Here is a 25,255-nt window from a genome sequence, read left to right as displayed (position 1 = left end):
ACCCTCCTTTTTTGTGTTTACATAGCTGCAAAAAGGAGAGTGATGTGGCTGGTGAATATTAACTTACATGGATAAACAGAGACAAAACTGGGGAGCGGAGTCTGCTTTGCCGTGTGACTGGTGTGATTTATTTAGGCTTATTTTTGCGAGGGTCACAAAAGTATTCGAGCTCCTATCTCCTGTCTTGAGAGGCTAAGCTTTTGGGGACCTGACATCTCCCTCGGCAAGACTCAGTTTAGCTTTCCAGCATCCCAAAGCGGGACACCTGGTCTAGACTAGTCCTGTGTATGAGTCAGAGGCTGATGAGCAGCAAGGTGGTGCCTGGCTGGGAGCTGCAGGATCAGGCCTGGGGTGGTAGTTGGTCAGGCACCGTTGATGTGCGGTGTGACAGGGAGAAGGCATGAAACGAGTCCAAGAACAAGGGCATGTAGACGAAATGCCATTTATACTTGCAAAATGTTGTAACGTGCGTTAATTATGCTTCAGATTTATTGTTGGAAGCATCCCAGGCTGTTCCCACACACCCACCAGACTCAAGCTTCCACCTTTCTAATTTTTCCCACAGCTCCTATACTATTAAGTTTGCTCGGTAAGGTTCATTGTATAGTACATCAGTTAAGCTGTCCAAAGGAGGGCAATTGGGCAGTGACAAGACACGCTCATGTGTAATGTGAAAGAAATGAATGTGGTGATGCATGAAGTGTAATCTGTGCGGTAACACATCGGAGACACCAGTAGGTAATTCAGCAGTCGTGGCATTGATTGATATGGTTAGCAGGGTAGTATAACTATTAGTCCTCACGGAGAAACGTATTTAAAACCTAAGGGGTGCCGACTTGCATGCTGGAGATGACATAAACATAAGCAGAAAGGGCTGGTTCTTGCAGGGAAATGAGCTGCGAGCGTTGGGGGTGGCTGGAGCCGGGGGCTCGGCAGCGGGAGGAAAGAGTAACTTGAGAATTCAGGCAGGTTGCAATACAGCACGATATTTTATTTTTTTTTATCAGAGAGACGATGGCTTAAAACTGATGTCATTATGAGGTTTAAATCAACTTTCTGCTTGCTTGAACATGGTCACCTGGGTATGGAGGTACAAGGACACAAAGAGGTTGAGCAACTCTGTTTGTCTTTGAGCCGGTGATACCTGGGGTTGGGAAATTGAGTTCCATGAGCAGTAATCTGTCAACTGTCCCCACAACATACATTTTTTAAACCTGTGCCTACATTTTCTTTCATAATGAAGGGGACTAGTTGTCCTGAAAAATGCAATGAAGAGCCAGGGCTATAGTTTAAAATAATTGGTAATGTACACTTCTTATTAAAAAAAAAAATAAATTACATATATCATGCCCTTTTGTTTTCAGAACAGTTTGCAAGACTGAGACAAATACTGGAAATGTGCGTATTAAAAAAAAAAATCATCCCTCTAGTAAATGTCGCTATGAATTGAGTTAAAAGCATTTTGCTTTTATTCTTAAGTATCTGTAATAGTAATAAATGTTTCTAAGGAGAGAATGCTACTTCATAAGTGATTTTTTGTTATGTTTTTAGAACTAATACGTTGTTTAAAGCTGTATTTTAGTTTCATTTTAGTTTTTAGTGCTTGCCTATTGTCTTACACAAAATAGCACATCCTTTAATGTTATATTTGTGTAATCTTTTCTGCTTTGTATTTAGACACATCTATAATCTAGATTTTACATCTGTACATAGTAGCAATTTAAAAATAAACCACATTTCAGCAGTGTTCTGAGCTGTGAGAGCTAGATCTTTAGTATCTGCAAAATGAAACTGCAAATCACACTTCAGATCACCAGCAAGTGAAAATAATAGGACTGAGACATCTGGGTGCCTGATTGCTCCCACAGATTTGGCAGTTTCAGGTCTAAATCCCGTTACTGGTACATACGAAGTTGCAGCACCAGCAGTAGCGATCTCGGGTAATTGCAGCGCAGTTCTGGGAATCTTAAAATCTGGCTCTCGCTGTTAAAATGAAACTGTTAAATGGTAAATTACATAATTTATTGCAAGTGTTCGTGGATCTATTTGACTTGCTTTTACCATTTGTTCTATTATTTTATTTAACCATTTTGCCAGATGAGTAATGAGCATACCTTTCAGCTGCCCAGTTTGACAGGCTAGTTAGGAATTCTCTCCAGAATTATTCTAAAAGAACTAGATTTGGGGAAGGAGGAGGAAGGGTTTTTTTAATTTTATTTTATTAATCAAGTGATGTCAGCGATGCGGTCATTTTTAAGTGACGGGTTGTGTGTGGACGTGTATGACATCACAGTTAACTCTTTAATTTAATGTCACCCAGCCTGAAATCGTCCTTATTATCTCCAGCGTTTTTTTTTCCCCGCACACAAGTGGGTGTTTTTTGTTTTCCTTTCAATATGCGCTATAGCTGTCGTTAGTGCTAGTGTGAGTTACACTTGTATAGGAAGTTAGACCAAACCCCTTGACTTTTAGAGGATCTACAGCGAGGTATAAATATTAGCTGTATCTATATTTTAACAGCTGTAACACTTGCAAGTTTTTCCTTGGGATAAAGCATTAGTGGATCCTGAAGTGACCGGGAGGAGAGGGGAAGGAGAGAGGAGAAGGGGGGACAGGGAGAGGAGAGTGGCTGCTAGCCTGTCTCTAATTAAAAACCTGCAGAAATCCAGATAAGGGGGTGGTGGCAAAAAAAAAGAAAAAGCGCCAGTTATTCTTTCCCTATTTGCTTATTCTGGAAAATAAAAATAGGTGTCGACTCATATGGTCTCATACCAATATGTTATCATCAACAGACAAGTCTATTCACTATTGTTTCAATTGAGTAAACAGTGGTGTAAGGGTCAGCCGTGCTCACAGGTAATTGTTAGTGCGCAGACAGTCCTGTCAAGCATGTTAGATAAAAATACATCCCACACTGTCACTTCGCAAGGTGTTTGAAAATAATAGCCCCGATACAGCAAAACAGGACATAGGCTTGTGTACTGACCTTTTTCTTTGTTTAATTTGCTCAGAGGTTTAATTTCAGGGGACAAGTAATAATTGAATATGTCTAATAACTAAATGCTCATTTGGGACAAAATCCATCAAAATATAATTGGCATTTGGGTCTGATGAAAGGAAAATGACGTGGCTTTAGAGAAACGGATGTGTCCTAAGAATATCTGATCACTTAATGTATAAATTGAAGCCTCTTTCATAATATATATTAATTGCAGATACTTAAGGATTTTAGCATTTTTTTGTAGTGAACCGTTACTGGAGACGAACTGTTTTTGTTAATGCTACTCTTGGAAAGGCGGGGAAGGTTATTGGTCTGTCGTGCAATAATTTACTCCTCTTTGATATGCAAACGATCCACGGTGAATATAAAAAAATCCTATCAGACTCATTTCACAGTTCTTAACCACTTAGATTCTCTGGAGTCTATCGCCTCATTAGACCAGTGCTCTCCAAAGCTAGCATAATTAAAATCTTTAACAGTTTAGCAAAGTAAAGATGTTTGGCTGATCACGTTGAGATGATTATCTATCCATTGTATTCTAAATGACAAAAATAAATTAAATTTAGACCTTGGCATTTTTTATTATGTGTTTCAAATGAATATAATGCATACTGCCTTTTTTTTTTTTTTTTTATTTCAATACCTTAGGTTTGGTGAGATACATGCCTGTGTGAGCAGCTGCTATACACTGAGAAAATGGCAGGTTTCCTTAGGATAGCTCCAGTGCTACAATACGCTGAAACAATAAACAGTCATCCCAATGATGATCTGGAAGCACAGTGATGAGAAACCTCTTTAAAAACACACGGACACTGGCTTTTATTTTTTTTTTCCCCTGAATATTTAAGTGATGCGTCTCTACTGCTAATTTTTTCCCATGGCCTTCTCTGAAAGAGCACTGAAATAGTCTTCAGTGAGAGAAACTTGACTTGTTTGATCATGTCACAAACATAAGCTTTATCCAAAAGCATGATCTCAGCATGAGCCCGTGTCACGCTGACGCGCGCAGCTCCCCTTCCAGCCTTCGGTTTGGCCCACTGGAGTTTGCAAAGTTTTCACTTCCCTTATTTATCAAATGCGATGTCCTAAGCCTGATGTCCATTTTGGCACAATTAAAATATATGTTTTTTAAATTATTTCTTGAAGCTTATTTTATGTTTTCATTTTACTTTTGAATGGCTCATTAGCATTGATCTAAGAAATGACAGTAATAATAGTGTTACTTGTATAGAAAGTTATACAGTTTTTCAGTAGACACATCCATCAATTAAGTGAGCAGTTTGAGAAACCAAAATTAATGAGAAAGATAGGTGTGTTAATGAAATAATCATAGTATAATCAATTTGACTGTTAAAATTTGAAAAGCATTTCAGGAAGACAATACGAATTCATAATTTATGTCTAAAAGTGATTAATAAAAACTGTATTTAATAACAAAGCTATTTGTCATCATTTAAAACTTAGTCATATTGTGGTTCATGTTGTCACAATAATAAAGCTGAGTTTTTTTTTTTTTCCTAAGACCTTCCTTTCTTTTTAAAACAGGTTAGGAAGTATTCATTTTCCTTAAAAAAAAAAAAAAAACAAAAACAACAGTATATTAAAAAAAAAAATTAAATTTCTCCAGCTGACTGCAGGGTAGCCCTTGGCCACCTTTGCTGTCAGCCTTGCTGTGAGCTCGGGGCAATTTCTGCCTGAGCAGGGACTCTGGAAATGGGCCCTCTGTAATTTTAGTTACAAAAAATAATAATAATTAACATGGAGTTTGGGGTGGGTGTCTTGTTGTGTGTACCCCCCTGCCCCACACATGGATTTTGCCTTCCATAGCTATTGCAGGTGTCACATCAGAAAATTTAGCAGAGACGTACAGTGTTCAGTATTAGCCTTTAGTTATTAAAAAAAAAAAAATACATGCGCAAAAACACACACACACAACTAACACTAGGCTTTGTTTACTGACTCTTTGATTTAATTACTGTTTGAAGACGGCCGAATTAGCTGTTAATTGATTTAATTATCCAATTTGTTTGTTTCAGGCATGATTCCAACAGAACTGCAGCAGCTCTGGAAGGAAGTGACAAGCTCACACACAGCGGAGGAGGCAGCCAGCAACAACCACAGCAGCCTGGACCTGTCCACCACCTGCGTCTCCTCCTCCGCGCCGTCTAAGACCTCCTTAATCATCAACCCGCACGCCTCAACTAATGGACAGCTATCGGTCCACACTCCTAAACGGGAGAGGTAGGTGCTGGTGGGGTTTCCACCCATGAGCATCTCCGAACAGCATGCCGAAATGATGGTGAAATTGTTGGGAGCGGTGGCCAACCGCCTTGGCCTCGGTTTTGTCCTCCACGTCTTGCTCTGTCTGATTTTGGCGTGGTTGAATAGAGTCTCCACTGGGCAGAATATGCTCCTTTTGTTCAGATCTTTATGGCTTGTTAATTGGATCACTGTGGGCACAATTAGCTAATTAGAAGTGCATTGGATAAACGTATTGGGGGAAGTGTGAAGAGCATAAGCTGGGTTTTTTCGAGTTTTGCATCCCGGCCGGTGTTACTCTTGATGTGCTTTGGGTTTGCAGGCTGGATGTGAGGACAAAAACCTGTTGGTCAGTACAGGCTGTTTTACCACCCGTTTTTCTGCCAAATTTCAGTGCCCCATCTCATCTAACATGTTTGCCTGGTTTTTACTCTGTATTTACCTGCTTTCCCAAGGCAGGCTAGGCTTGAGTTCACCAGGTTTCTCTAAAACAAAGTGGATTTTTTTAAGTGCTGATAAAATTAGCTAACTGGTGTTGTTTGGCTTTTAAAAGTGTGAGTTAATTTATACTTGCTAGGCTTGCATTGTTAAAAGAAATGGCTTAAATCAGGGGTTGTCTGTTGACGTGCTTCTCGGCGCGGGCTCTGCTTTATTCCAAAGGATGCTTTATTGCAGGTTTGTTTCTTTACACCCCCAGATTTCACTGAGGCGTGTCTAACAACGTAACTTTTGCTTACGGTGAGATAGAGGGTCCCAGGAGCTCGGGCCGTAGGTGCCTGTGCCTTCTGCAGCCTCGGCATCGCTGCCATCTGCGGAGGAGGAGAAGGGTCTCTGGAGCGCACGAGCAGCGTGGGCGCACCAGGGAGGGCAGTGCTTCTTTGCATTCAGGAGAGTCCCTTCGCCCATCTAGAAATGTTATAGCAGACACTAGTGAAAGCTGGATTTTATGGAAACTGATGGCTTTGTCTTTCCTTCCTCCTTTCATTCATTAGAAAGAGGATAATGGAATTTTTAAGCCATAGAGTTTATATTTCTGGTGGTCTGAAAGTAGATTGATAGGGAAGCTATATAAATAGCTCTTATGTCTTTCTAATATTAAGAAAATAGTGCTGTTGGGAATAGATAGATTTTTAAAGGAGAGCACACCCACTGTCGAAAGAACTGCTGTGTGTGTGAGGCATCATTTTATATCCATTGCAAGGACATGCGGGGGAACATCAGCATATACATTTATAATGCATGTAAGTGTCAAGGACATGGTTTTCGTGAAGACTTACATGGGATACTAAAAACAATTTGATGTTTATTAAACAATTAAATTCTCTTTTTGCTGCATATAGAGCTGAACAAGATGGGTTTATGACTTTTCAATAAATTTTTTATCTGTGTTTTTCTTACCGAGTATATAAAACAAAAACCCTTGCAGTGAAATGGATCTTCTTTCGCTGAACAGAGGCATGTGCTGTCTGCTAATGGCAATCTAACCAAGGAAACAGTATGCCATTGCTGTTAAGTTTGAAATGCAGTGGAAATACAGGAATCTGTTCTGAAGTAAGAGTTTTCTCTGTGTGTACTGTCAAGCAGAACTGGAAATCCATGTGTCTGAGTCCTGTAATTGTGGCCTGGAGGCAATTGGGATCTACAAACAAGGCGATACATATGTTTTTATTAGTAAAGTTCCAAATTAATTAATTAGGAAGGCATAAACCTGCCATGGTGTTGTTTGAGACTGTATGGGTTAGAAAACTTAAAATCCTTAGTGGTTGAATTGATAGCTGCATTGTTAAAGCTTGCCATAATACTTTTCTTACATATCTATTGAGTTCTCTACAATATCAAAATACAAAAATAGGCATATTTAGGAATACAAATAAGAGAGCTTCAGTCTTTGCTTTATCTTGCCTCTATTTGGTACATGGAAGGTTTATGCCATCCATTTGCTGCAGTGATTGAATTACATCTTTATCCATAAGTAGAGCAGGAGACTACACGCAGAAGAATGCCTACTGATGCACTTAAGGGTTTTGTTGCAGTCTCATCAGGCACCGTGGTGCCTGCCTGGATTTCATATGACGCAGAACCTCCTCTTGTTGAGATGTGTTGCACTGGCTTCGTTTCTGAAAGGGTATTTATCTACAGGCAGGGAGTTCGGGGTGGTGAGTGAGCAGTGAGAAAAGATTAGCTGTGCTCTGCCATCAGATGTGTATTTGAAAGCCCACGGAAGGTGAAATCTTAGCATACTTACAACAGAGAGAGCACGGGCATGAGCAGGGTTCTGGTCATCTTTTGACTGCAAAGGTTAAGACTAGAAATAATGATGGGTCTGGTGGGAGCATGACTTGGCTAGACTTGGAGACAAACCTATGCATGTTGTTGTACCCAGCTGGTTCAGCACAACTGAGCTTGCACAACCGGACTTGTGGCGGTGGTCCCGAGCCCAAGCTTGGGTTAGATGGGGCTGTTGGAGGGGCTCACAAGGGCTGTCAGCCCTCCACCTCCCATTGCACGAGTTCCCAGCTTGGGCTGGCCAGGGCAGGTTTTTGGGTTGTGGCTTTCTCCTGTTCCCCACCCCATTCCTGCACCTTCTGTGCAACTGGCTGTTAGCTTTGGTCTGATACAACAAAGAGCTATTTATTTAGATTTAAACAACAGTATAAAGCACATAGTAAAAACTGTAAGTGTCCTAACAGTTAACCACGGCCACATCGTAACGACTGCCCAGCAGCAATAAATAATCATATACAGGTAACATTAACTTTTAGGGTGTGCTGTAAAGCTGTTTTCCCCACCTCCCTCTTGGGCTTTTGAGGAGGAGTGGGCTGCAGGAGGCAAGTTGGTTATGTGGGAGTTACTATCGTCACTGTCATCTCTGGCACTTGTCACTGGGACAGTTCAGGCTGTGTTTTACGGGGTTCCTGATCCCACAGGTCAGATTGCGAGGCTGCTCGGGACCCGTGAGACAGGAGGCACTCGGCTGAGCGCAGTGGCAGCAGAGGCACCTGTGTAAAAGTCATTGGGCGAGCAGCAGCTCTGCCATACGTCTTGGGTAAAAACACGTTTTGGTTATAAACAAGGGGTTTAAAATAGCAGGAGAAATAGTCATTGGCTGCTCGGCATGCCCATGCGTTGCCGTGCCACGGGCCCAGCCTCAACGGTTGCGTACAGCAAAGCTTTGGTCCCGCTCAGGCTGCGGGGACGCAGCTCTGGTGTCACCAGTGACGCTGGCCACTGTGGGGCCGAGTGACAAAAAAAGTTCTCCTTCATGGCAATGAAAGCAAATGGTAGGCGGGCGGCCAGAGTCACCCCGCGACGTTCAAAAAGCAAAAATACATTTGAAAGTAGGAGGCATACTCCGCTCCCGGGCACGGGCCAGAGAGCATTGCAGGGCTGCTCTTGGTTTCTGCACGCTCTGTGTGTCTGGCTTTCACAGGAATGAAACAATTCCAGCTATAAATAATGGGTTAATGCTTTCATTCATTTGGGCTTTAAATGTATATTACATCTATGCTTTTGTCCCACATTTCGCCCAGTTTCTGTAAGTAGCAGCAGCAGCAGCTCTGGGGTTTGGTGCACAGCAATCTGTTAAGGAGATAAATAATCTGCTTTGGCATGACACTCCTACTCTCCTCTTTAATTTGTCTTACACAAGGAAAATTATAATTAAATCATTCAGGGTAAACCCTTGAGTGTAGAGAAGGAAAAAACACACTTTGGTAAAGATTGCCAATAGAGACCAACTTCCCTGTTGTGCCGTGCAGAGACATTTATCAATATTCAGCACTATTAAAGAGAGACCATTTCGTGTGATTTGTGAGGCGGATGCCAAAGCTCAAATCAAGGCTTGTTAAGATCCTTTCCCCATGCAATCATGGGCATTCAGCGTCATTAGAATTCAGCACTGACTGTGTGTTTCATGCTTTGATTTTACTCAGACAATTTAATAATGTTTATTGTGCTGATTATATATATAAATTCACTCAATGCAATAAACATACCTCAGTCATCAGTACCCTAAGTGAAATATTTAGTTATAGATGCTTGTATTCACTCAGGATAAGCGAAAGCGAGACCATCAACCAGCATGCAAACCTCTCATCATCTTATCAGCATTTGGGCTTCTTCAGTAACAAGCTTTTTCTCTACACAAGTAAATAAATAAATAACGGGAACCAGTTAAGTACATCTGCTGTGCTTAGAAATGTCAAGGACAGTACCTGCTTTCCATCTCATTCCACTGCATCTTACTTGGGGGAAGCTTGATTATTTTCTTAAGACGAACAGCAAAACAAAGCGGGTGGATGCCCGGTTGCTTTCAGTGACTACTAACTTTATAACCTGATGAGCAGTGGGCATCCTGAAACCTATCTGCTCGGGAATATTCCCGATGTGGGTAGGTTTGGAAAAGCAGAACGGTGCAGAATTCATCAGTGCTTTGCGGTGAGTGGAGGTCGCTCCAGTGTGGGCTTGACCCGGGAGGTCTGGGGCTGCTGTGGAGGGGTGCGGGTACCTGTGTGCTGGTCCCATCCCCTGGCACCGTTCTGCATTGACTGCAGCAGCGACAGGATGATGGGAGGCTGTACGTAAACAAGTGAGTTGATGAAGGTCCAGTCTCGTTAATTTAGAAAACGCATCTGTTTGCAAGAGGTAAGGTGAAGAGTTGGAGGTAAAGGCTGCACGTCCAAGAGACCTTTCTCCATCTCCATCCAGCAATCCCATGTTTTTCCCCTGTTGTTTTTATAGCCTTTCCAACCATGCTTGAGTCTTGTCCTTCCACATAAGCAAGCAGCCATCTCATAGGAAAAACAGATGGGATAAACAAGGGGATTTTTAAATGACTTTTTCTTGCCAGTGTCACGGGAGGAAGGAGTCTACAGAAGGCTCTGAAGGGAAGTGAGAGGAGCGGCGTGGCAGACCATTGATCTGCTAGTTAGGCTTAATGCATTGTGTTTTACTGTTGTTATCTTCCATGCCAGCTGATCCTCCATCAAAATCCCAAGGCCCTTAGATGAGGACATTAGGATTCAGCACAATTAAGAATTACAGACTTCGGTCCATTATTAATGCTCGGGATGAAACAATTCAGCCTGCAGTCCATATGCTCCCAGGGCCTGATCCTCTCTTGGCCTGCCTTTCCGCGTAGTCCCTGGCATTCGTTCTGCACTGGTGCCAGCATCAAATCTGCTCATCTGTGTCGGCTCCTCTCAGTTGCTCTGTGCAGTTGATTTTAGCTTGTTATACTTTACCATCAGCAGAGTTTTGTTATATTAGGTTACCTCAAATTTATTCTGCCTTAAGAAATTGGTGTTCCTGGGGCCTTCCCTCCTGGAAGGTATTTAGCTGCCCCATGTACACAAACTCCATCGTGACCCTTCTGTTGTTACCCATGTTCTGAGCAGCTCAGGTGCCTCCATGCAGCTTCCTCGCTGCAGAGCCGGAGACTCAAGCCGAGCCTGGATGCCCAGCGCTGTATCCGATAAACCATCCCGCTCTCCACATGGCTGCTGTGTTTCTTCTCATTGCACCTAGTACAGGTGTGATGGCTGTGAGGCCGGTTGGGCTTTTTGGTGATGGCGATGCTGGGACAGCCAGAGCAGGGTGCTGGCCCGGCCGTCTGCGTTTATTATGTGCAGATATCAGCCCAAAGCATCCTGCTACCCGATCCCTGGGCACTCGCTCCCCCGCCAAAGAAATCACCACCAGTTACTATACGCTCTCCCTGTCTGAGTCACTTCTCTGTGTAATCAGCTTTGAAAAAATATCAGCCGTGACTCAGACCTGGAGTTGCTGATCTTCAGTTTTAAGCCTTATCAGGCACTTTTTATTGTTAGTGCTGTTCAAATTTGGGTGCGTAGCGTCCTTTGCGTTGCCCACACCTACCGTCTGCCGTGGCGCTCACGTTTTTGAGAAGCCGCCTGCTAAATTAGTTGCACAATGCCACTTGCTCCTCAGTCTGCCCGGGCGCTCTTTAATCAAATCATGCTTTTCAAAGAACTGTTTTCGCTAAACCCTGGAAAATTGTTTCCAGTTTATTTTATTTGTTTTTCTCTACAAAAGATGCAAAGTTAACCAGCCTGTGATGACTTGGTGTGGCCCTTTGCTGAATAAGGGTGCTGTGTTTGACACTTCACCATCCTCGGGAAGCTGCCTCGGCATCAGGGAGCTCCTGCACGCCAACGCTTCGCTGCTTTCTGGTCCCGTGTAATAACCATCAGTTGTACGACTCCAAACACTAAGCTAATGTATCAAAAAGCACTTAAAATAGATTGGGTGAGCCTTGGCAGACGCCTAACAGAACTTTTCCAAATTTTAGCATATGTATTGTTTTATTCCTCCATCTGGCCAACAGATCATTGTTTGATATCTGAGTGCTTTGCATATCTCCTCCCTTTTCTTGCAACTGAGATACTTACACGTGCATTTAATACAGCTTAATGCTATTTTTACATACCAGAGAAATAGCTGATGGCTTTCTGTTAATTGCATGCACTTTGCAGTTAAACTTTTACTAAAACATTCCTGTCTAAATACTTAAAGTCCAATGAAAATTTGTCCTCTTCTTTTATTAGAGGTGTTTATGTAGTAGTCTTAAAAAGGGACCTGTTTTTGTTTTACTGCACCGTGGATTCCTGTTTCTTTTTATTTCCTCCTGTGTGCAAGTTGTCCTTCCTCAGCATTTGCTCGAGAGGTCTGACTGTCCTAAAGAGCTGAGCAGGGAGCTAATGAAGAGCTGTGTTATATTTTTATCATACATATCACAGCCTGAGAGTGGAAAAGAAACACCCTTGAAAATGCCATAAAATTAGAGGAGAAATTAGGTGATTTTTGTGTGACTATTTTCTCTGCTGTTCAATAAAAATCAAGCAGTTAGTATGACAGCTGTTATATCATGTTATATCGTACTGCTAAGATATTGAGTAGCATTTAAAGTAAAACTCCACCATTAAGCTGTATAAACTTTATCCGTTTCACTATGGTTTAATGGAAAAAAATGAGTTTCTCGATAAAATGACATCATTTTTCCCAGGTTGTAATGTTCACTTTACAACTGTTTTTCTTTAATTCAATTTATTTTACTTTTCTTTTTCTTGGCATCCTTTTTTTTCTTGCAGTTTGGAGAGGCGGAAATCTCTTTTCATAGAGCAGCTAGGTACTGCTCAAACCTCTATTCCCTTCTCCCCCCTCCCTCGACATCTTGTGCTAACCTGGAGCTCTCTTTTTGTCAGTCAGACAGGGTTATATTTTCAAAGCAGTGAGATGCACATTGAAATTTGGAAATGGGGATTTGTGGCTCTACCTGCTGCACGTTGAGGGGTGAGGGAAGGAGCCCAAGGAAAATTTATATTGCGTTGCTTGCTGCTGGCACAACGTTCGTGTAATGCCGCGGGGTGTTTTTCCATATAGCTGGTGTTTTTATGGTGGGAGGGCTGTAATTTCTGCTGTGTGATCAGGAAAGACATATGTATATTATAAAGTGTATTCTTCTCATTAAAACGATGGTATAAGCCCAGGCAGGGAAACTGCTAATATGTGTTGCAGCTTGTCGTTTTGGGCTGCGTGAATAAAGAAGATAACTATTCCTTTGGGAAACGGTCTCGGAAACTGAGCAACAGATCCGCTAGCCAGCGAATTCTTCTTAACTGTAATTTTCCTTTTTGTGTGTACTCAAAAATAACATCATGATGGGCCTTTAAATACCATTTCATACACAGAGCACAATTTCCACAGCACAGGTGGTGCTAATATAGGACAGTCCCCTAGGCGCTTGTCGCCAGGAGTTGTACAGCTTGTTCAGTGTCTGCATCCATATGGCAATCTGTCCCATTCATAGAAAGACATTGTAGCTGTGCCTGTGGGTGCTGTGGTCAATGTAGTGTAAAAAGTAGATTTTAACTCTCGGCAACCTATGTTCTGCTGTTTGTTTTATTGTAGAATCCAATTTGTAACATGGGGGAAGAAAAATCAGCTCTGAGCAAATTCCAGAACAATCTCGCTGGCTTCAGTTTTTGTTTATTCTTGGAGCGCATGGTTAATCAGCAGGTGCACCAGCCCTGTGCCCAGCGCCGCTCTAATGAACAGTTTACAGGAAGCCTTGCGCGGAAGAAACATTTTCCTTGTTGTTTATACTGTGAATTAACTCAGAAGTTGCAAAGCTGTAAACGATGTTAGCTGGCCATATATGTCATGCAAGTCTGTTTCTTACTACTTCTTTTTTTCTTTTTTTTCCCCCCCCCAACGTTGCATGGTTTTTCTTGGGTGTGCTGTACTTGGGAAGGATGCTGAGCCCCTCGGTACCGTGCATTGCGATGCTGCCCAGCCAGGACCTGGTGGCCGCCCCTGAAAGGGGCGAATCACAGCAAAAGGGCTCTCTGAAAAAGGAGGGCTGAAGTGTTAGCATTGCACAGCGGTGCAAATCTAAACAAGCGAACGTGATTTATGGCTGCTCTGGTATCTATCATTCCAATGCCAAATGTTGTTCTGTTTTAGTGTGACTATTTGTTATGCCTTTTAGTAAACACAAACAAATAGACCGCCTAGCACCTGCAGCAGCATATGATATTTACACTACCTGTATGATTCAGCATGCTTCCCTGGGGAAGTAGGCTTGTGTCCTCTCGATTTTAGTGCTTTTTTTAAATAGCATTCTTCGAAGGGAAAGCATGTGGCAGAGAGAATTCAATGCTTTAACTGTGTATCTCCCTCGGAGTCATTATTTATCTTAATTATTTTTTTATAACCGTTTTCCCAAAGGGCACTTCCCTAGCTGCCGCAGGGGCGTGCGGTGGGTGCAGGCTCACCCAGCGAGCTGCCAGGCTGTATGGGATGTGACAGTCACCTTCTGTGCGGGTTTTGTTGTGCCTGTGGAACAGGGGTGAAAAATACTGACGTGAATAATCTCTGTTAATCATATTTGTTGACGTATCGCCAGTTTATGTAAGGGTGAATGACTTGCCTCAGCTCTAAATGTAACAGAATATAATTTTGTTAAACAAGAATAGATCTCGTTTCTCAGTGTTTTCTTTTACTATAAATTTAAATGTAACAACAGAATATAAATTACAGTAAAATAAGGTTGGCAAACAGGATCTTTTTACAAAGTATGTATGTACGTTTGTAATTTTACACTTGAGCCTCGGTGAAGTCCAAGGTCTAATCCTGTGTTTTTAAACTTGCGCATGTTCTTAAAAGCGTTGCTGAATCGGGGCCAAAGCCTTGCCATTGCCACCTCCCTCTGCCATACGAATTGGGTGTGTAAGAGGGATGGGATTGCTGTGCTAAAAGTCAGTTAAAAAAAAAAAACCACAAACAAAAAAAAACACAAACAAACCACAGACCGCCCCCCCCCCCCCCCCCAAACCCAAGAAAGTGGTAGGATCACATTTTTTCCCTAATTAAACTAAGATACTGAATCAATCCGTTTTCATCTGAATAAATTAGGAGACTGTTCAGAGAGGAATAAAATGAGATTTAGCAGGGATAAGTAGAAAGTAGCCCAGCTAGGAAATAAAAATTCCAAACTGCCGGTTTGACGTGACACGTCAGCTGCTCAGCATCAGTTGTGTGGGAAATGGCTGAGGCATAATTGGGGTTGAGAAATTAAGGTGGGACACTCTGTGCCATGTCTTAGTTAAAAAGGTAAATGTAGTCATGGGAGGCATAAACATGCATGTTGCATCTGAGTCCTTCTTTTTTCCTGTTCTACTTTATGCAGAACCAGTTAAACCACATTGAGAGTGTGATGTACAATTGGCCACTCTCTTGCAGGCAGGATAAAGAGAAGCTGGAGCAAATATAGAGGAGAGCAGCTAGGATGATAAAGGAGTTGGAGGGAATAGGCTATGAAGACAGATTAAAGGGAATTAAAGATCTACACTCTGGAAAAATACAGGCTCTAGGAGGATGTGATTACAGTATGTAAGTACATGAAGTGATGCTACAAAGAAGAGGGAAAAAATTGTTCTCATTAGTTAGCAGTGCTGGAATTTAAAATCCAGCGTTTCAAATCGTGTGCGTCTGGGTATATTTGATGTACTTTACACTACAGTACCTAGGCACAAGGTTGAAATAAAAAAATAAGAGTTTTAAATAGTAGAGAAACTCGTTAATTCAAGTGCAGGAAAGGAACTTCGACCTGAGATAAGCGATGCATTCAATACTGGGGTTTTTGCAGTGGGCATTTCTTTTAAATGGTCTATAAATATGTTCAGTTCCTTCAAGGAAAGGATGTAGGGCAGTGGCTGTCCGGGCCCGTGGCAGTTTTGCGGGGTTGGAAGAGGGGGTGCCACTGGAAGAAGTATGTAGTACTTTTAGAGTGCTGGAGGGTCATAACGTTGATTAATAATCCAAACCATCAGTGCATAAATCAAAACCAGAAGATGTTGCATATAATTATCCAGTCTGGTTGTACTCTTTGCAGTGGGGATGGGGGTAGAAGAGAAGGGGAATGTTAGCCAGATTTTGTCTGAGTCTTGCTGCAAATACTCCAGCGATCTCCTTGCAACAGGCATTTGGAGAATAGTGCAACAAGAGGCGTAAGAATGGGGGGCAGTGATTCGGGGTGCATTGCTGGCCTTGTGTTACAACAGCAATGCTATGGCTCTGCTTTTTTTCTTTCCTTATACTACAAGTTGGTGCACACCGATTAGAAGACAGGATTTCAGCCTGTAGGCTGCAGTTTTAACCTGATTTGTCTTAAATTGGTGTAGTCATTTAAAATGTAATATACCACTCCTGTTACTTCCAGTAGGGCTTGATGTAAAACACAAGCTTCTTCTAGTCCTAGGTCTGGACGTGGACTAAAAATATGCAAGCCAGCTCTAGGAAGAGCTACCACTGGCCACACACGTCAAATGTCACCTCTCCCGAAGGCCCACAACCCTCTGCTAAGCTTTATCCAGTGGTGGAGAGGCATTAACCCTGCTCGGACAATTCTCTGTTCAGATCAAATACGTGCTTTCTGGGCAGTTACTGAGGCTCGGACAGAAGCACGAATATCTAAATTTTTTAATTATTGGGTTTTTTTAAATTCACCGTTTAGAGTGGAAAGGGGTGCTAAGCCACCTTAGTAAGAATTCAGAGGGATTTGCACCAGTGCAACTTCACTGCAAAACACATCTTTATTCAGTTGATTTTGTCATTAAGGCAGGAACTTGCATTTGAGTACAGTTGATAAAAGGATTTAATCATTACTACTTCTGTTTTGATTTTAAATCAAATACGGCGAGTGTTTCTGACTCAGAGAATTGTGACATTTTCACTAACTTTATTCCATCGGTGCCTTTTGATGAACTTTGGAGCTCACTGGGCAGTCACAAACACAGGAGACCCGTGTCAGTTCCCAGTTGTGTCTCTCCTCCTCCTGTACAGGACCAAAATCGTGGCATTTTGCCTCGGCGGCTGTGCCGTCCACGTCAGAGGTGGGGGAAATGTGGTGTGAGACTGAGCCCCGTGCTCCTGCCTGGGCCCTACACTGACATCGGTTTCATGGCAGCTGGCAAAGATGAGGTCACTTTCCATTGCCCCTGAGAAATCAAAGAAAATTTTAAAAAAAAGGCAATTCTGCAGTTTCTGTGGGTGCTCTGCTCAAACCCCTTCCAAGAGGAAAGCAAGAGACGTGGTATTGATTTTTCAGTGTGCAGGTGGCTCAGGCGTGTTCTCCACACTGTTAGAACGTGAGCAGATGCTTCATAACTGTAACAGAAAAATCAAGGATGCTTCTCTACATCACTGACTTCCCCCAGTGTTTTGGCAAAGATCGTTGGCCCAAGCACATGTGGAAGAGAGAGAGTGGAATATGAAGTATGTCAGCATCATGAATATTTAAAATATGGTCCACTGTGTGGCAGAAATACTGTTCCTGAGGCTTCTGCTTAGCTGGTTTTTACATCCACCCGTGACTTTTTTTGCCAGTGTGTATGAGCATGGTACGCAGTTTCACGCGGTTAGTAAGTATGGGTTGAATTAAACCATACAGCACGGGTAGCTTTCATGGTAGTGCTTTGGTCACTACTTTCCCCAATACCCAGCGTGTTCCCAGTATTCGGGTATACTGTCATTTTTACTCTCCGTTGGGGCTGAGCTGTCTGTAGTTTCTCTCACTCCTGTGCTTTTGGGTCCCAGAGTGTGATTCCTCAGTGATGCTGTAGCACAGCAGATATATTCCAAAAGTTAAATGGCTGAAATGGTCCGAGTGAGCGGGGCTGTGTGCAAGTACCAGCTTCGAGAGCCATCCCTGTCGGAGCAGGTGGTGGATTTGCTTCCAGACCCTCTGGAGATCCCTGGGGTTAGGAAGCAACATAGGCTGAAGAAGGTGGAGGAAAAAACTCCTCTATCCAGCAAGCACAGAGGAGCTGTGGAAGTGCCTGGCCCTTCTCCCCTCCTTACTGGAAACGGGGCTGGAGGCAGCAGAAAATAAGTGGACAATTACGCAGTTTTCAGCTTCCCACATGGATTTCGTTACTCTGTCGTATGTCATGAATAAGCTGACTTACGCAAGACATTTTACTTGCCAGCGCGTTATTTGCTGTGCTTCGATGTAATATCATTGTACTATTGCATTATTTGGAAATAATTCTATTGTGTTAGGTATTTTGTATGCAAATACCTTACGAGGGGGGAAAAAAACCCCACATAGTCTTGATTTTTACATCATTTATTCCTTCACTTCTTTGAAAATTATGTCTTGTTATAAAATCACTTCCACTAACTAGTGTTGCATCACCACTACCCAACCACGAATATGCGTTCTTGGGAAGGAGAGGGTGACAGAAACAAACACCTACTCTAATGTGTCATTAGAAATCAAACAGACCTAAAACTTGCTTCTGCTTGCCAATGCTCAGATCTTCTACAAGTCTGTCTCCGGCAGCGAGACCAAGGATGCATCCAGATTACAGGAACTGTGCTTGCATGCAGACAAAATATCATTGAACAGTTTAAGATTATAAGTTTGCATTGTGCCCACAAAGCTGTTTGTTTATGTATTGGATTAAAATCTTCATTTTCCACCTCTTTTTGCTCAAACAAAGTGAGTACTTAGATCAGTTAAACAGAGTTCTCCATTCATTTCCACTGGCTGTATCTTTATGCGTTACATCCGCTTCTGTATAAACCCGCTCTTTGTTTTGTTTTGAGGTGCTTCTTAAGGCTCTATCAGGGAACAAGTGGCAATCTAGAATGTCTTCAAAAGTGGGATGGATAAAATAGCAGTAATCTGATACTGACACATAAAGGTCACCGAAAGGCACCGCTGAAACCGCCCCCGAGAGGGATGGGAGTAGCTGCCTTCGGAAAGGCACGCTGCCTACGGAGGGTGCCTGCATTTGTCTTTCAATACTGAGGGTTTTTTTCTTTTTGAAGTGTCTATTTTTGGTAAGGTGAAGTAGTTGTTCTGCTTTGTCGAATGGCAGTGGAAGCTCTACGTAGGTGTTAAGTATGTTAGGCTTAGCATCGTGTTAGCAAAATGACCTTTTAAGTTCCTGTTTACAGTCAACACCAATCTTTCTGGTTATTGACAGCACTGGACTTCGACATCCTGAGCATGGTTTACAGTTTGATACTCTCTTGGTCATTCCATCATTTTCTTTGGACACAATACCAGGGTATCATGTCCTACATAGTTTGTCTTGTCTTGTGCAAGTTCCCTGGAAAGAAAAGAGATTTGCACTTGGATTTAAAAAACAAATACAAATCTCGGTAGGGCTCTTTCCGTTGACTTGGCCATGGCCTTTAGGCTCTCACAGAGAAACTTTAAAAAACCCTGCTGGGGGTTTAAGCCATGTGACTCCTGTTGATATTATAATGAGATTTACAGTGCTTAAAACCCACAGGGGACTGACTCCTTACTTGGCGTCACACGGCGTTTCTGCAGTCATCCTGGTGTATGGGTAACGTGCGCTGTGTAAATTAATACAACGATTTTTTTGGGGGGGGGGGGGGTCTGCCAAACACACTGAAATCATAACTGTCATGTAGTCTTCGTGGACTTTAATGGAGTGTTAACATGAAAGCCAACTTTCTCACCCTTTGCTGTATTCAGGTATGGAAGCAGATGATAAAACCCATTATTTTTCTGAATTGTTCTTTTCCGATGTGTATGGAGGGCGTTTGACCATATGCCTGTCTGGCCTGGGTGGACAGCGTTCCTTCAGCCAGCCTCCCTCTTTCTCAGCTGAGGGAACGTGTGGTATAGCATTTTTATAATTTCCTTGCAAGGAACGCATCGGTCTCTTTGTTCTTTTAAAAACTTAACTGATAGAGCTTCTCCCCACTTGCGTATTTTAAAAAAACTGACAAAGTTAAACCAGTGCAATATTCCTTTATAGAAAAGACCTTTGTAAGTCTCTTCACCTACAGTGGGGTTTTTTAGGAAATTACCTTGCATATATATTTATGCTTCAAGAACTATTTGTAAATGGCCAAAAATAAGATTTTAATGAAATAATGATTTAGGGTTATGTACAACTCATAATACCTTTTCCAGTCAGATCTGTACCTTTTTTTAATTAAAAAAAAAAAAAATCAAAAACCCCACCTTCAATTATCTTCAGATTCTCATTGGGCCTAGAGTCAAAAGTAGCGGAATCTGGGCAAGAATTTCTCTTGCAACTTCTTTGCATTTGGGATAACGTCTGAGGGGTATGTTCTGCGGTGATCTTGCTATCCAGTGCATCAGAAATAATACAAGAACAAAATTTTGTTACAGTATGCAGGCAGATAATACTACAGAACGAGAATAAACAGCATTTCCACACGTGTGTAAAAGTAAAATGGCAAAAAGTAGGCATTTATCCGTAACGTTACCTATAATCCAGGATAAAATAAGTCATAAAAGCCACACCTAGATGCTGGTATGTGTTCATATCCTTTGTGTACGTGTGAAGTTCATAATACAGCACAGGCATACTGTAGCAAAAAGATTTGCTATGAAGAATAGATATGTGTGTAAGCATAAAATAGAGATTTCAATATTATTTTGACATTTTATTTTTAAAGTCATCTAAGGTTATGGAAATTGTTGCAAAAATAATTCCTTTACTTAAGAAGTTTCCATGCAGAAGTTGAATAAAGAAGATATTTTAGAATACGGTTCATCAGTTAGTGCAACAGATACATTTCCCTGAGCACCACATGGCCCGGATCAAAGCGTCTCATGACTTGGATCAGTGCAGCCAAATCATTATGTATTGATTGGAATCCTGCTGAAGGATTAACCCCTTAGTGCTCATATGAATTTTTTTCTTTAACCCTGGTTTCAGTAGTTAGAAAGCTCTGTGACGTTCCTGCCAAATCTTAGCAAGGTTAATAGCCCCCAGTAACCCCTCATACTGAGGAATACTTTGATTACATGGTTCCTTTCTTATGATGAATTTTGCATTTGAAAATACTGGTGAACCTTCTTTACTGGGATAGAAAGTGGCTGTACTTCTGCAAAGAAACAGCAGGTGAGAGGGGAAAAAAAACCCAAAGAAAGTTAAAACAAACAAAAAAAGCCCCGTAAATAACATGGTGGGAAAGCCAAAGCTGCAAACTTGATGCTTTTCCTCTTTCTGTAGTGATGAGGAAAGCCTCAGGTCAGGTTGCATTGTGTTACGCGAATACACTGCTGCATGGAGATGACTTTCCCTGATGAAGTTGAATTGTAAATATGCAATGTTCATAAATTTCTTAGCAAAATATCAAGCAGGATATTAAGGAGGTCTGTCAAATGATTTCTCCCCCGTCCATGTTAATTTAAATTCTTTACAAAGCTTTTAATTAATGAATGAAATGTAGGAGGATAGCTAAGTAAGAATGACACATGTATCGCACTGCAAATGGTATTTAATTCTGTTTTGAAAAAACATGGGCAGAGTCAGGTGGGTACCGTGAGATGTTAGGGATGTTTCAGGATCTGTTGTTTGCTGCTCTTCAGAGTCCTTGTGAAGATTAATTGGCGCAGTACCTTCAGTTACGCCACTTTTTCTCTTTTCTTTTTCTCTCCTCCAGTTTATCCCACGAGGAGCACTCACACAGCCATCCGCTCTATGGACACGGCGTATGCAAATGGCCAGGCTGTGAAGCAGTATGTGAAGACTTCCAGTCGTTTCTAAAGTAAGGATGGTTTTTTTGGCACTTGCATTGTACAGAAAGCATGCCCTGAAATTTTGTGTGCTGTCACTCACCGTGGGCCTGATGCAAAGCCCATTGAAGTCAACAGAGAGCTCCCTTTCACTTCAGTGGCTTTTGGATCAGGCTCAAGAACGTTTTAACAGGGGATAGTAAATGAGCCCCATGGGGAAAGTATGGTCTTACTCTATGTATTACTGTAAAATAGAGTGTTTACAGTTCCACAGACTTTTTTTTTAAATTTATTTAAATAATTTTTAAGTTGCAGTATGGATAATGTAAACAATACAACCTTGATTTAACCTTGATTTCACTTTAATTTAGAAATTTAGTCTTAAATTAACTCCGTAATTGAACAGAGAATTGTAGAACACGTGAAATTTAATTTATGTCAAATAAGTAACTAATGAACAAAGTCTACACTACTAAAAATAAACTATAATTATATTAATTGGGCCCCTGCAGTTTGCTGCAGACCTTTCCTTGCTGCCAAAGAACACAGTTTTACGCATTGCATAAACAGTGCATTATGGACTAGTACGTGGTAATGCATGCATCCCGATGCAGGGTAGGACTGGCAGAGCTCTAATAACTTACAACATGGCTGCTCCCCAGCTAAACCATCAGCCTCACCCCTCCAAGCTGGAGCAAAAGGTGTTCCCATCACAAAAGAGTTTGCCGTCTGGGTAGATCACCAGGTACACATAGGCTCTCGGTGCATACAGGTTCTTGAATGCTTGGGCACTGATCTTTTCTCAAGTACTATGGCTATTCGGTTGTAAGATCACCAACGACCAACCGCCCAAGCAATGTTTATGATTTAAATGCACAAAGGGACAAATTCTGCTCCCATTTAGAGCGGTGATCTTATGAAGTTAGTCCGCATAAATACATGGGGTTCTTCAGGATGGATAAGTAGAATTAGTCCCAAAACACTTCAGCTGTATTTATTCTTTCTGGGGCAGTTTCCTGGATCTTTATGTGAGGGAGGGAAGGGTGACAGCAAGCAGAGGATGTTTGTTGGATGATGTGAGACGATACAGATAGGTTTTTGCTCTCGGAATAGAATGGGCCAGTTCTGCTTCCACTGGCAAAGCCCTCCTGAATTCAGTGGGAGCAGCACTGGCTCTAGTATAAACATATGTTCCAAGTAAGGAATGGTACAGTAATGAGAAGGTTCTCATTACAAGAGGATTACAAAATAAGAAGGTGCTAGTCATAAATTTCCATGAAGGGTGGCCTCATTTCTTTTAACTCATCCTGTTGTTCACTTAAGTGAAATAAATGCTAATCTCACCATACTTGCCAGCTCATTCATATTCATATGCCATACTATAGCGTTTAGACCTTTAAAACAATTCTAATTTTTATTGCACTTAATGCAAGGGGAAGGTGCTGTGGTAGCCTTAGATATTGGAGTAATGTGTACTCACATAAGGTCAGATTATGCCACCTTTGCTTCTTGTGCTAGTCCCCTGTTCCAGATTAGATCTGTTGGTTTCAGGAAGATTTCTTCCAGAGCAGTGGACTGCTTGACGTGACCATGCGTAGAAAATACAGTCCTTAAGTCGCATGGCATGGGTAGAGGCAAGATTGATTTTTATATGGTATTTTGGAGACGCTTCAGTAAGTAGACCAAGTCCACCAGTTCACCTGGAGGAGATACTTGGGGCAATCAATAGGTAAGAATAAGCTAAAAACCATTACCAGTCCAGGCTGGACCTGAAGCAGCTCCATCTGCTCCCAGCTCCAACAATTCTGATTCTTTTATCACTCACTTATCGTCAGTCTCTTTTTTCCCCCCATTAAAACCTTTCAACAGAAGTATTTCGTGTGACTTTCTTAAACCCATCAGCTCGTGTAAATTTTCTCATTATCCAAATTCTGCAGTGTCCAGACAAAGTCTTATTGTTCAGAGTGATATTTAACCCAGAATGAATGCAGAAATGAATGTCCCCGAGCAGCGTATTGACACTGTTAGGAAGTGAGCGTTGCTTCATAAAATGAGACCGTAGCCTTCCAAGTCTCCTGTGGAGCATCCATCCTTAAATTATATTATCATTTATCAGAATTCATTACTCAATGAAAAGATAACAGGTAGATGCTTGAAGTTTCTTTCTGGTACTTGTATCATCTATGAAGCTCTTACGACAGTCCCCTCAAGAGAAAAGCTCTTGTTTACCAAGTGAAATGCAGCCCGTGTATCAATTGAGCATTGCTTAATTTCACTTACCTCGGTAAAAAGGCCTGTTAGAAAAAGCGAAGAGAAGTTACATGTGGAATGAAAGCCCTGTATGCCAATAAAATGATTCTACAGTTAAAGGAGAAAAAAAGGACTCGCAGGTCTAAAACATGGTTCATTTCTTTTCCTCCTGAGGAAGAAATATCATAACTGTTGGTAAATCAAAACCAGAGATTTGACACTCTTCTGTGATCGTTCTGTAGTGTTTGTTCCCAAGGTGAGGTACACCACAGGGCCCTTGATTTCAAAGATAAATACTGTACAAATAACGATCCTAGTTGTCTTTCACTCACAGCCAACAGGAGGATGCTTATCAGAACCAGCAGATACACGGACTATTGTACGCATTTATTTCCCTATTTCTTTTTGAAATAAGTTGCAGTTTTAGCATTGTTTTGGTTTTTTTTTTTCTTTTTTTAATCCATCAGCCATTGGTTATCATGTGATGCGGTATCAGTTAGAGCTAACTGATAGCAGCAGGGGCTGCTGCTAAGCTTAATGAAACAGTAGCACCCTGCATGCTCCAGTATACTCCCTGAGCCTAAAAACAAAAACAAGTCCAGTCTCACCGCCGTGACCGAGTGGCCTTCTGCCAAGCTGCGGGAAGCAAGGTGAGGGCTGGAGGGTGCACACGTGTCTCGCGTGTTAACCAGGGCCCCTCTCGCAGGCGGCAACGAAAGGAGCAATTAGTAGCACAGAGCGACTTTCCTTCAAAATTGACTATATCCTTGATTTCATTTGCATGTGTTTAAAGACCGGTGCAGATAGAAACATATATACCCCTTATACGGCAAGTTGTTCAGGAGATCCTTACTGGAGGGAGGGTGGTTTATTCAGCAAGGTATCCAGGCATCCAGGGCAAAAAATGAAGGGGAAGACTGAGCAGGGTTTTATACCTCCCTCCCCCCCTTTTTTTTTTAAATCTGATTGTGGTTTAGATGTGCTTAATCATGGCCGTACCATTTTTTAATCAAATATATTCTTTAAAAGAGGGACACAGACCTTTGGAGAGATCTTGCAGTCCTATATTGCAGTGATGCTAGTAATCTGCTTCATGTGAATTTAACTTTGATGAAACGAAGGGGAGTTTATGTGAAAGAAACTACTAAGTGCACTCTGTAATGTTTTCACAAGTGTTTTTATCATGGTAACATCTTGTTTACTTTAGTTGCCTGCCTAAAACTACTTGGAACATGTTAAGAAAACATTTCGAGAAAGCTTCTACAAAGAGGCTTTTGTTTAGCAGCAACTGTGAGACTGCTCAGCTCACAAAGGTGTTAACTTTCAACCCCTTAAGCACTTCCACATGAAATTCCAGCAACTATGTTTGTGGTTTTGGAAAAACAAAGTGTATATTAAAGAAACCAGGTATATGCTAATACATGTTGAAGTAGGCCGGAAATCATAAATTGTTTCAAAGGCATTAATTGCTATCATTTGCATGTCAAAATGTTCTGCAGTGAAATCATCTGCAGTTAGCACAACAGAGACTTTTTTAATCAAATAGGTAGCAAGGGCAGAGAAAAGGCTAGTCTATAGATGTCGTCTTAGATTTTTAAATTCCTGGCAGGCCCAGCTAAACTCCCCAGCTATACAGCATCGCTGGCGAAGGGGCTGCGGCAGCCGCCCGCTGCGGGGATGCTCCGGCA

The 25,255-nt window shown here is 41.8% G+C and overlaps 1 protein-coding gene across 19 annotated transcripts in view; it reads left to right on the top strand.

Moving 5' to 3' along the window:
* The window catches only part of FOXP1 (forkhead box P1), a 392,835-nt gene that overhangs the window by 324,241 nt on the left and 43,339 nt on the right, over positions 1–25,255 (top strand). For all 19 annotated transcript variants that reach the window (XM_087743167.1, XM_087743173.1, XM_087743168.1 and 16 more), the window contains 2 exons: positions 5,038–5,242; positions 21,245–21,349. In XM_087743167.1, the coding sequence (XP_087599293.1) occupies positions 5,038–5,242; positions 21,245–21,349 (310 nt within the window). The remainder of the gene's footprint in view (positions 1–5,037; positions 5,243–21,244; positions 21,350–25,255) is intronic.

The sequence above is a fragment of the Nipponia nippon genome, unplaced genomic scaffold (assembly GCF_047370975.1).
Source record: "Nipponia nippon isolate SJK-2023a ecotype South Korea unplaced genomic scaffold, ASM4737097v1 scaffold_9, whole genome shotgun sequence".
Lineage (NCBI taxonomy): Eukaryota > Metazoa > Chordata > Aves > Pelecaniformes > Threskiornithidae > Nipponia > Nipponia nippon.
This window is presented reverse-complemented; position numbering and strand designations above follow the sequence as displayed.